Source organism: Macrotis lagotis, chromosome 1 (assembly GCF_037893015.1).
Source record: "Macrotis lagotis isolate mMagLag1 chromosome 1, bilby.v1.9.chrom.fasta, whole genome shotgun sequence".
Lineage (NCBI taxonomy): Eukaryota > Metazoa > Chordata > Mammalia > Peramelemorphia > Peramelidae > Macrotis > Macrotis lagotis.
Window position 1 is genome coordinate 593,404,004 of NC_133658.1, and position 13,064 is coordinate 593,417,067.

Sequence of the window (13,064 nt, forward strand, 5' to 3'; positions counted from 1 at the left end):
GGCTCTAGCTATATAATGTAAATTCATATAGGATATTATTTAAAGTTCTCATTCTATCTATTTTTGCAAAATATTTTCCCATATAGCATCTGATTTAATATTGCAGTACCCCTCTTTCTCCCCCACTTATAAACCCATGAGGTCAGTAGAGCAGTAACTATTATTCCCATTCTACAGATGAGGTCATCAAGACAAAAAAAAAGTAAAAAACTTAATGACATATTCAAAGGCATATAAGTTAATTACTGACAAGAATCAGAACTCTCAAGTTCCAGGCTCTTTCCACCAGACCACTACCTATATTTTTTGAGTGTAAACTATGGAAAAAGATAATTGAAATATTAAGAAATGGTAAGGAACAGTTATTTTGATTGGGGGGGGGGGGATACTATAGAGAAAATAGTCTTTGAAGTTAGTCCAGAGCTCCTCTGAACTTTGGAAGGTCTTTAAACATTTTTTTTAAAAATCTCTTCCTAATGAACTTTTAAGCACCAATAAAGAGAATCAAGACTAATTGTTCTGATTGGAATTGATACCTGACATTAGTCACCAAAATTTTGATTGTTTGTAGATGAATTTCAAAGTAATATTGTTTAGGTGAAGATTGTTCTGTTCTATCCAAAAACTCTTTATTTGTAAATTATTCCTTAAAGAGATCTAAGTTTCTTTAAACCCCAAGATGTGGTTATCCCTTTATCTCTCTGTCCACAAATTCCAAAGGTAAAAACTCATTCCATACAACAGCATCAGAAATAAGAAGCAGTAATAACTAGAATTATTTATTTGTTTGTTTGTGACTTAACTGATATATCCCAGTATCTAAACTCTCTCTTTAGGGATACTATTTGTAATTTATAGATTTATGGAGTAGTTAGGACACTAGAAATTTAAATAACTAATCCATGGTCACACAAACAATGTATGTAAGAGTTAGGACTTGAACCCATATTTTCCTACATCACACCTTTCTATGCATTATCCCATGCTGTCTCTGAATTGGCATTCATAAGGTCTTTAAAGTTGGCAGAATACTTACCCTAAATTATTTTCAATTAAGCCTAACAACAACCATATAATACAGGAAAAACAATCTTAATTTTATACTTGAGGAAACTGATGATTAGAACAGTTAAATTACTTAGTAATTAAATAGATAGGAGGAAACTAGATGATTCAGTAGATAGAGTGCTATGGTTTAAAAGAGAAAGACCTGAATTCAAATATGACCTCAGATACTGAGTAACTGCAACCCTGGACAAGTTTGCTTTAATCTACTGGAAAAGGAAATAGCAAACTAGATCAATATCTTTGCCAAGAAAATTCCATGGATACTATGGGAAAACAGGGTCGTGAAGAGTTGGATACAACTGAATAACTTAACAACAACTAATTTAATGTTAACTACCAGAAATATGATTTGAATGTTATTCAAGCCAGCACTAATGGTATGGCACAAGGACAATGCTGCATTGAGGCTGTGATTACTTGAGCATACTTAACTGGAACCTTAGTAATCTGACCAATGACCAAAATCTAACAGGCTGATTGAGGCCAAAAATCCATGTCCCTGTATTTGATATAGACCCTCAGGTATAAGATAGCACTGAAACGATATCACTGATCTAGAGATTAAGGTATTCTAATTCAGTCATCAGACACCTATCATTGTGGACATTAAAAAAAGAAGGTTAAGTCAAAGTCTCTACTTTTAAAGAGCTTATGATTTTATTCACTAGATAAAATAAATATATTATGAGACAATTAGAGAATATGGGCTAATTTGAAATAGTAGGAGTTCAGCAAAAGGAAGGAGCAGAATGAGTTAATGTAGTTAGAGTAGGGGAAAACTCAAGTTAAAGATTGAATGATAGGGGTGGTTAGGTGATGCAGTGGATAGAGCCCGGCCCTGGAGTCAGGAGTACCTGAGTTCAAATCCGGATTCAGACAATTAATAATTACCTAGTTGTGTGGCCTTGGGCAAGCCCATTGCCCTGCAAAAAAAATCTAAAAGAAATTGGATGATGGATAGGATTTTGATAGTGATTGTAGGGGAAAGGGGGATGGAGAAGGCATTCCTAACAGAATGAATGATGTAAAAAAAAGGCTTAAAAATGAGAATGAATAAATGAGGCATGGCTTGTGCAATAACAGTAGGTGGACTGGAAGACAAGAGGAATGAGATCAATAGGAAGATAGGATAGGGCCAAGTTACAGCAAGACCTGGATGATAGGCATAATTTTATTAAGAGAATCCTGATGATAGTGAGGATGACAATATGGGATTCAGAATTCCCACTCTGCAGTAGTATAAATGGAGGAATCTTTCAAAAAAAATCCAATTTATCTAGTTTACTCTGTACAAAATCACAGCAAACAATGATAAAGCATGTAGGTTTCATATTTAAAATGTCTGTAAAGGAATTCAAAGAGGACTGGGCAAGTGACACATGAAAACAATCAACAGAAGACTTATTAGAGAAGATAGCTCACCCAGTCCTTATTTAGGAAGTTGAATTAGCAATTCCTCCAGTTTTAGAAACATTCAAAGTTATATTAGAAAGTATATTATACAAATCATACCCAACATAACAAAAGATGGCATGAACCTTGATTGTATTAGTAATGTTGGTTTAGCATTCAAGGCTTTCTTGTAGGAATTTTCTTGAGGTGTTACTTGTTTGCTTCCCTTCCATGTCAACACATTACATTCTTTGTCTTGAAATATGTATTAGGGATAATATAGGGCAAAATCTGTTTCTTTAGTTAGTTGAATTATGTTCAGCAGTCCTCTTTTTTAATGGACCTAAAGATTCTTACTTCTGTTTATTTGGTTTCCTTTTTTTTTTCCAGAAATGAATCGACATCACTATGCCCTCTATGTGCATAATTGCCGCCTTGTCTTCCTTTTGCGGAAGGACTTTGACCAAGCAGATACCTTTAGACCAGCAGAATTCCACTGGAAGCTGGATCAGGTATTTTACTCCCCTACTTTGATAATTTCCTGTCTAGAGTTTCAAAATTGATCTAGTTTTCACTAGTGACTATTAATAGCAGGATCCCAGGTTTCCAACCTTTTTCTAAGATTCTGGAAAAGTTTTGAAATGTAGCAATAGAAATTTTTGTTGATATAGTTGCTTAAAGTACACAGACTGTAAAAGTCACCTTGTCAAAACTAGACAAGGCATGTAATTTCATAGGCTTACATGTTGGTAGCCCCTATGGTACAGAGAACACTTTGGAGTCAATGGTTTATATTAGTTTAATGTTTTTTTCAGTCAACAAAAATCTACCCTCTGTCTTTCTCATCTTCTACCACTCCATTGAAAAAGAAAAACCAAACCATTGTAACAAATATGCAGTCAAATAAAACAAACCCCTGTATTAGCCAAAGAATGTATTTCTTAGTATGAATCCTGAGTTCATCATCTGTCTGTCAGGAAGTGGATAATATTCCTCAATATGAGTGGTTGGTCCTTGTGTTCTCATCACAGTTCTTAAGTCCTTCAGAATTGTTTATCTTGAAATAATGTTATGATTGTATTGTTTCCCTGATTCTACTCACTTCTCTTAGCATCTATTCATATAACCCTTCTTGAATTTCTTTGGAACTGTAACTTTTATCTTTTCTTGCAATACAGTAGTATTCCATCATATTCATATACAATAATTTTCTGAATAATTTTCTAAATGTTTGTCAGTCCCTTTGGTTTCTGGATCTCTGCAGACATAAAAAGGGCTCCTATAAATTTTACATGTGGGTCCTTTTCTACATTCTTTGATCTCTTTGGGGCATACACCTAGTAGTGGGAACACTTTGGGGGAATAGTTATAAATTGATTTATAAATTAGCTGGACTAATTTTAACCATATTATGAATTGTAAAGATGAATATTGTTATGGATTCCGCAGCTCAACACACCTTGGTGACATCAAGGTTCATTGATGCCTTATAACTATATTGCCAGCCTCTCTGTTCTTTAAAATATCATGGTTGATAATATCAAATGCACAGATATTTGAATGAAGAGAAAGTAATAGGAGAGCTCTTCTACCTAACACTCAAGAAGAGGAATAGTCGTTTGGGGTCACAAGATTGAGGGGAAATTTTCCAGTTCTGGATGGGATAGGACCCTCCTGATTCAATGCTACAGACTCAAATAGTTACATAGACTGATTTGAGGAAGTAGTTTTAGAATCAGAACCTTCTCATTCTAAACCAAAAGAAGTAGCCATAGGAAGCCTTGCCATACCTAAGGATGGGGATGGGGTTGAGATACATGCCCAGGCTCTATCAGGAAGTATTGTGTACCTAGTACCTAGAAATATGTGATCTAGTTTGAATAGAAATTGCAGGTAGGGCTTGAGCCAAATCTAGAGTGATTTGACCTGTAGTTCCTTTCCTCTCTTTTCAATGAGCCCTGAGTCAGAAGCAACTTGCACTGACTCTCTAGTAAGGCATTCTAAGAGCAACACTCCTCCAATCTCTCTGGTCAGAATCAGATAAAAGACTGATCTTCTGGTAAGCAAAGAAATGAGCAGGAACCTATTTCTTACTCTCTCCTTCATCTTTCTTTCTGCTTTTCCTTTTTACCTTATTCCCCTTCTCTCCCACTGCTAAAAGTTGGAAAGTCCTTGTGTTTTCTTTGGTTTTTGCAAGGCAGTGAGGTTAAGTGACTTACCCAAGGTCACACAGCTAGGTATATGAAGTTGGATTTGAACTCAGGTCCTCCTGATTACAGAGCCCAGTGCTCTATCCACTGCATCACCTAGCTGCCCCTGTCCTTGTGCTTTTGGGTTCAGGCAGTTCCCATTGGGCTCAAAATAAATATTAATAAATTATATGTCTTTGCATCTATGTATAATGGTTGTAATATTTCTTGCCTTCCCAATGCACAAGGTAATAATTGGAAGGAAAAAAAGAATTCAGAACTGAAACTAAAATTTTTAAAAATTAAAATAACAAAATCTTTAAAATAATTGTACTTTTTTTACAGTTAGCATTACCATTAAAGAATTTATTTTCATTTTAAATGAATCATTTTTGAGAGACTGGCCTGTACATTCTTTTTTTTTTAAGGTTTTTGTAAGGCAAACAGGGTTAAGTGGCTTGCCCAAGGCCACACAGCTAGGTAATTATTAACTATCTGAGACCGGATTTGAACCCAGGTACTCCTGACTCCAAGACTAGTACTTTATCCACTATGCCACCTAGCTGCCCCAAGGCCTATACATTCTTGAGATAGGAATTCTAGAGTTTATATACACATGATCCTCAATAAATACTTCTATCTCTAGAGTCATTGTTTCATAAGGCAAAGTCAGATGAGGATGCTGTGACCAGGGTTTAAGAGGTTCCAAGAATCTTATGACCCTAAAAGATGAGGGTATAGCAGTTATTAAACTGAGGGGAAGTTGGGGATTCCATTCTCTTCTAAGTAGGTTACAGAAGTTTAGTTTTGATCCAAATGATAGTCTACTGTGGGAGTGCCTTTTTATAGTCTAGTCATCATGTCTTTCTTTTGAGCTTTGCTGTCATTCCTCATATGATGGTGCAGTGTTAGTTTTGGTGACAGGAGACCCAAAGCAAAAACTTCAGATCTTTGATGAAAACATTAACATGGAGGAGGAGTGCTATGAGTGTTTCCCTCTGAAAAGGAAAATCTGTGACATTCCTGTTTCCTGATTTTTCATCATAAGGATCATTGCATTAGAGTTTTCAAAGAGAAATGAAGAGACTTATTGGTATCAGAAGTTTGAAATGTATATTTTTGCTGCTTCACACTTTCCAGATTGTAGCTGTATCATCACCTTGGCTCTCCAGGTGACTGAGTTACTGGTGGAAAATTCTGACTTGAAACTATTATCACAGTCATCATTGATTTTTATTGTGGGGGGGGGAGGAAGGAGCTATAGTCTTGAATATCAAGGCATCAAAAAGGTATTTTAAGAATTCTAGCTAATAAAGAGTAGCACAGAGGATAGAGAGTTGAGTCTGAATTCAAGAAGACCTTAGTTCAAATCCTTAGTTCAGATCCTTAGTTGTGTGACCCTGGACAAGTCACTTAACAAATGGTTGTTTCAGTTTCCTTACATGTCAAATGTACGTAATAAAAATAGCTGTCTCATGGCTGTTGCAAAGAACAAATAAGACTATTTATAAAGCATTTAGCATAATGCCTAGGATGGTAGATCCTTAATAAATGCTTATTTCTTTCCTTTCAAAGAGAATATGATTGTGAAAAATCTCTTTTTAATCACAAGTAGATTCTCCAAAGTTTGCAACATTAATCTCAGCCTGTCTCCCAGTGACAATTTTCAGGAAATTAAGGAGTAAGGAAATAGTTTTTAGGAATCCCCCTAACTTCCTTTTCTTATCCCTTTCCTCTTCAATTCCTCACCTGCTGCCTCCTACCTTCCTCCAAGCTCCTAAAACATTTTGCTGCCCTATGAATGTCCAAAGTATCTTTCAAGATCTGCCCTCCTTCTATTTCCTCCCTTCTATCTCTAGTGCTTTAAGTTCCAAAATTCCTTCCTTCACATCAAAGCAGCCATTTTCTCAAAACTGGGGTTTTAGCTAAAGGTTAAGAAAAAAGCATATCAGTAAATTGTAAATGACAGTAAAGCTCCTTACTACTTCTAGTTGCATTAGCATTTTAAAAGAAAAGCTACTCCCTTAACCCAGTATGTCTTTAATTATTGGAATTTTAGTCTACATGAGAAACTTCAGGAGAGAATTGCATAGTCTAGGGAAGAGCTGAGAATCTGGCCTTCATCTACAGGTGTTGTTATTCTTCACTTATGTCCAACTCTTCCTTTCTGACCCCATTTGAGGTTTTCTTGGTGAAAAAAAATTGGAGTGATTTTCCCTTTCCTTCTTCAGCTCTTTTTATAGAAGAGGAAAGTAAGATAAACAGGATAAAGTGACTTGCCCAGGGTTCCACTTTTAGTTATTGAAGAGAGATTTGAACTTAGGTCTTCCTGTTTTCAGGTCTAACACTATCTACTGTGCTAACCAGCTGCCTTTTATCTATAGGTAGTATTGGCCATTCTGTGGTCCTACGACTATGGAAGTTTATCTTCCTTGTAGGTGACAATGGTGTAATGATGCCCATTCTCCTGGCAGTTAAAATATAATTGCAATAGAATTATAAGGACTTTGAATGCACTCTTGTTATCCCTATTTCCTAGCATAGCACCTTGTATATAATATCTGCTTGATAAACATCAAATTCTCTTTAAATATTTAACCATTGTTTATAAGCTTTTATAGCAACCCCATCCCTCCTCCTAAAAGTGCTCTATGGAGTGATGTTTATTATATGTTGGGGAAGGTAGGAAACGAGAATGAGGAGAAAGATTGGCCTTGGAGGCTAATCTTCTTGACTGCAAGGTCAAATCTCCATCACATCACACTATTGCTTGCATTCAGTCAATGCTCTAAGCTAGTAAGTACTAGAACAGTTACTCTCTGTATTAATACGGGGAGTTTCCTCACCTGTATATTTGTATGCATGTAAAATCTATTAAGTCAATAGCTGTGGCAGACCTATTCTCATTGAAAAAATGCTAACTTCTGGATTGTCCAAGACTTATACCATATGGACTTTAGCACTCCTATTTATAAGGCCCAAGGGCAAAGTTCCCAAAATGCCAATACTTGAGTCTCTCCAAGTCATTAGAAAGCTTTTAAAATTAAGAATACAAACGTGCTAAAAGCACTTCAGTTGATTTGCAGGGGACAGCAAATGTTTAACTAAGGGAATCAAATGACTCCCTAAATAATAACTAAATGGAGTCAAAGAGTCAGGTGTCACTTGATCCCTAATCAGTTGCGTTTTCCCCAACCCACTTGATGAAACTAAGGATTTAAGAAAGGAAACAAAAACAATAAGCTATTAAGACCTTAAAGGACATGTAATGGAAGGTTTGGACTTCTATGTTTCACTAGAAGATATGAAGAAACTCCTCCATTATTGGAAGAATTGGATGAAATTATAGTATCATTACTGGTTGGTTAAAGGATTATCCATAGCTTTGGTGTACTTTAAAAAGTCATCCAGTGCTGCAGACAAAGATACTTGTTAAGGAGTTCAGAAAGGAGTTACCCTGGATGTTAAGAACAAAGATAGCTATGGGACAAAAATCCACTGCTTAAGAGAGAATTTCTCTTTGCCTTTTCCCTTTTACTTCATCCAGAGTCTGACATTTTTCTATGGTGTGGTGGGGTTGGTCCACTAGGGCAGGGGTGGGGGAGTGGGGAGGAAGATTCTTTTTAATATTGTTTTAAGTAAATGTCTTTGCTTTGAGCTGCGTTAAGAGGCTGGCTGTGTAAAATAAATTCATTAGTGGGAGCTTCCAAGATAAAATTTTAAGTATGGAGACCCACAAAGTACATTGAACTGGGTGTAACCTTCTTACAAAGGACCTAATCTATAACCTAGAGAGATTTGTAAATATGTATACATAATGTGTTTTCTCTCTACCACAAATATAACATTATACATATAGATATAAAGAAATGAGAGAGAAAGAGACAGATGGTTAGATAAGCTTTAATATTAAAACAAATTCAACACATACACACACATACATACATATATATATATATATATATACACAGAAAGAGAGAGAGAGAGAGAGAGAGAGAGAGAGAGAGAGAGAGAGAGAGAGAGAGAGAGAGAGATGCACCTAAGTAAATACAAACACATATAGATGTCTATTGGAAGTGATAGTTTTCTGATTCCTACTGTTTGAGATAGAATTGCCCTAGGATGTTTTCAAATGAGGATGAGAATGACTGATATAACCATTTGAAGTTATTGAGTTTGGAATTAAAATTAGCTTAGAGAAAAAATGCTAATTTCTGGGAGAAAATTCACAAGGAATATCTAACTTAAATTGGTTCATGTTTTTGAATTATGAACAAATATGACTGTGTCTGTAAATGAGGCCTCTCTGGTGATCTTTGCTGTGCTATTTAAAATAATCATGTTTAATGATGTATTTTTTCCTTTTATATCACTATCACTTTCCTTAATTATTGTACAAATATTGTATGTGTGCATGTGTGACACATATATGTATGTACATATGTACATGTGTTCATGCACATATACACATTCATTTGCACATTTGGAAATCAGGAGTTGCTAATGAGGAAAAAAAGTTTTATTTTATTCATGAAACTATCATGTTGCATCTGTTTCCTCCATAATAGACAAAATCTAATTTCAAAACAAAAATTTTCTCAAAAGCAACCAGAACATCAGATCTGCTCACCAAATACTTTGTATCTTTTTTGTGCCCTCCATGTTCCATTTTATGTTTTTTTTTAACCTGTCTTACCTCTGTTGTTAAATAATAGACCCCTTGAGATCAGGGACCATGTTTCATTTTAATTTGCATTTCTCCTCAATATTTAAAATAGTTAACATTTGTTTAATTGAATTATCTCTAAACCAAGATTTTGTCTCTGATAAGAACACCATTGGATAGGTAATGGAAAAACATACTTATAATTTCCTATAATATTCATCTACCATAGTGAAAGATGTTGATCAATCTATGTCGCTGTCATGATAGAGACCACTGGTCTTTTCTAACCCAGCAAACCTGTATCTGCGAAGTTCCTAAGACAGATCTATTTTCCCCTTCCATTTTTCTCATTAAGGTATTTTAAATTTAAATTTCTCAAGATAATTTAAATTTAGCTTAAATTTAAATTTATGAATAATATAATATTAAAAGAGTCTGTTTAGACTTCCTGATAAGTAGTAACCTCTCCATCACTGGAGGGTGTCATGGAGAAACTATTGAAGTAGTAAGGGTGATTCCTTTACTTCAAATTGTCCTTCAAATTTCCAGTTTTTAGGATCTCTGATTCTCTGAGTCAGTGAATGTTTGACAATTTTTCAATAAAATGTTTTCTATTAGCTCTGAACACTCAGAAAAAAAAAATCAAAGATGAAGCCATGATAGACAAATTCAGTAAAAGCACTGAAATAATATATTGATCTGATGATTCTGTTTATGAAATCAGTGCTAAAATATTATGTCTTCTCATGCTTAGAAACTTACTACAGCTTTGTTCTATTTTGATATTTATAAATTAGTCTGAATATTGCATTGTAAGTTTTACTATGAATTTTTACCAAGGTCAATAAAATGATGTCTGGAGCAGACACCATAATAAATACTATTCCTGATCTATCATGCATGAATTTGTCCAGACACAGATGAGTAAACAATATGGATGGCTCTCAAGACACACACAATCCAGTAGAATCACTCAGGTGTTAGGTGGACTAATGAAATACTTACTCACTTTAGTTGGAGAGAAAGATAAAGTCTACATCTGCACATGATGAGTGAAGCAGACAGCACCATGGCAGGCCCATCCATCCTAGACATCTTCTTCTTCTATATCTAGTACCACATGCAATCAATCATGTGGCTAAGATCAATATCAGAGCCAAAGAGGACTAGATGGTTGGCTTGGCTGTGCTTTTCTGCATGTAAGGTACAACCTGAGTGTGTAGAAATGATAAGCTCCTCAAGGGGCCCACAGAAAGTTTCTTGCACATCTGCCTTGTATTAGCTTTTTGCACATCTGCCTTTCATTATACTTCCTTTGCTAATCACACAAGAAGGCAAACCATCAGGTAACCCAAGTATCTCTATCTTATTCGTGGACAGGATTTACCCGCAGACTTAAGAAATAATTTTGCCTAGAATCATAATTTGTAGATGGGCTGCTGACAACCAACAGCCTTATCCCTATGTTCAGACTTGATCAGCCTTACTTACCAATACTGTTCATTAATTTGCTGATTTCCCCTATACCCCAGATTACTGATTTTGTCTGTGAACCTGTCTATCCCTCCCTCCCTCCCTTACTTGGTCTTCCTGGATTCACCCTTACTTAGACTGTGATGACTCCGTGATATATTCTACTTTACTAGACTTCCTAATTCCCTCCGGGTAGCCAATCTTGCCCCATTATCCCCCTACCCATGATATTTTGCAAATGTCCTATTTTTATAAATGGTTTAATGTTCCTATTATTCTCCCAGTTCTTTCCCATGTTGCTGCTAACACCATCTTTTGCCTAATCAATGAACAAGCATTTATTAAGCACCTTCTATTTGCTAGTCAATATGCTAAATTATGGGGGATACAAAAAAGAGGCAAAAGACTCTACCCTCAATGACCTTACAAGGTAATGTAGGAGAAACAACATGCAAGCAAATGTTTACAAAGCAAACAATATACAAGATAAATAGGAAATAAAGAAAAGAGGAAAATCATTGGAATTTTGAAGGCTTGGGGAAGACTTCTTATAGAAGGTGGAACTTTAATTGAGATTTAAAGGAAGCCAGGGAGGTCAGAGAGAAGGAAGGAGTTTCAAGGGGAGAAAATGCTCTGTGCCAAGAGGAATATCTTATTTATGGAACAGCCAGAAGGTTAGTGGTATAGGATCAAAGAGTGTATATTATGGAGTAAAGTGTAAGAAGGCTGAAAAAGTAGGAGAGGGTAGAGATTGGATTTTGAGTGCCAAAGAGAGCAATTTGTTTCTGGAGACAATAAGAATTGAGCTTATTGAGCAGAGGATGGAGACATGTCATGATCAGACCTGTATTTTAGGAAAACCACTTTAGCAGCTGAATGTAAATGGATGGGAAAGGGAAGAGACTTAAGGCATACCCATCAGTTAACTATTGGAGTAATCAAGATGTGAGGTGATGAGTGTCAGAGTGTACTAGAATGTCAGAGGAGGGAAGAAGGTGTATTTGAGAGATTCTTCAAAGGTAAAAATCAACAGACCTTGGCAGCACATGAGATTTGAGAAGGGGGTTGGGGGGGCAATAAGGAATCCAGGATGACTCTTAGATGTGGGCTTGATGGACTAAGAGGGTGATATTCATCTATCATGCATGATAGATAGGAGTGGGAAAGGATTTGAGAGAAAGATAATGAGTTCTATTTTGGATGTCTTTTGGACATACAGTTTGACATGTCTAAAAGACAGTTGGAGAAGAGAGATTGGGACAGGAAGGTAGATTTTCAAATCATTAGGATGGAGATGGTAATTAATTACATGGGAGCTGATGAAATCACCAAATGAAGAAGATAGGAGGGAGATGAAAAGAGGAACCAGAAGAGAACCCTGATAGATACCTATGGTTAAATAGCACGGCAAAGGATCTGGCAAAAAAAAAAAAACCAGAGAAGGAGCAGTCAGATAGGTAGGAGGAAAACCAGGAGAGAGTGGTGTCCTGAAAACCTAGATAGAAGAAAGTATCAAGAAGCGAATGATCAATAGTGTCAAAGGCTGCAGGGAGGTCCAGGAGAATGAAGAATGAGGAATAGCCACTGAATTGACAACTAAAAGATCATTTGTAATTTTGAAGAGAACTGCTTCAGTGGAATGATAAAATCAGAAGCCAGGTTATAAAATGTTAAAGAGAATATGAGTAGTCATAATAGAGGTACTCATTTTGATGGAATTTCAAGGAGGAAAAGGGTAGAAAAGATATAAGCTGATAGTAGAGTTGGAATCATCAAGTGAAGTTTTTTTGTGGGGAGAGGTGGGTATGTTTGTAGACAATAGGAAATTAGTAGAATGAATTTCTATAACAGTTAGTACACTGAAAAAGTGGGAGAGGAATAGATTTAGGAAGGGAAATTTTTCCTTTATAATGAAGGGAAATTTGTTACTTATGGAACAGGCATTCTAGGAGGCACAAAGAAAGGCTGAGTGCAGTTAGGCTGTCTTTGATGTGGGAAGGGAGATTAGGCATGATAGGGGCAGAGGGGGGAGTCTGGATGAGGATCTAGAAGAGTTTAGAGTCAATGGGATATAAAGGGTTTGACAAAATTTGAAAATGTTCATCACTGAGTGGAGAGCACCGTCCCCTACCTTTAAAGAACAAGTGTAGCAGATAATCAAGAGTGGGTCTTCACCTCCCAGTTAGGAAATTAAGCTGACAGCAAGAAATAGAAGATATCTTGAACTCGTACTGATGAAAATGTTTTCTTTAGGGGAGGTGTCCAAGCAGGAGATG

General features: G+C 36.0%; 1 protein-coding gene across 1 annotated transcript in view; it reads left to right on the plus strand.

The window, feature by feature from the left end:
• The window catches only part of CLSTN2 (calsyntenin 2), a 987,453-nt gene that overhangs the window by 860,858 nt on the left and 113,531 nt on the right, over window positions 1–13,064 (plus strand). Inside the window, exon 12 of the mRNA XM_074211649.1 lies at window positions 2,851–2,972. Within this exon, the coding sequence (XP_074067750.1) occupies window positions 2,851–2,972 (122 nt within the window). The remainder of the gene's footprint in view (window positions 1–2,850; window positions 2,973–13,064) is intronic.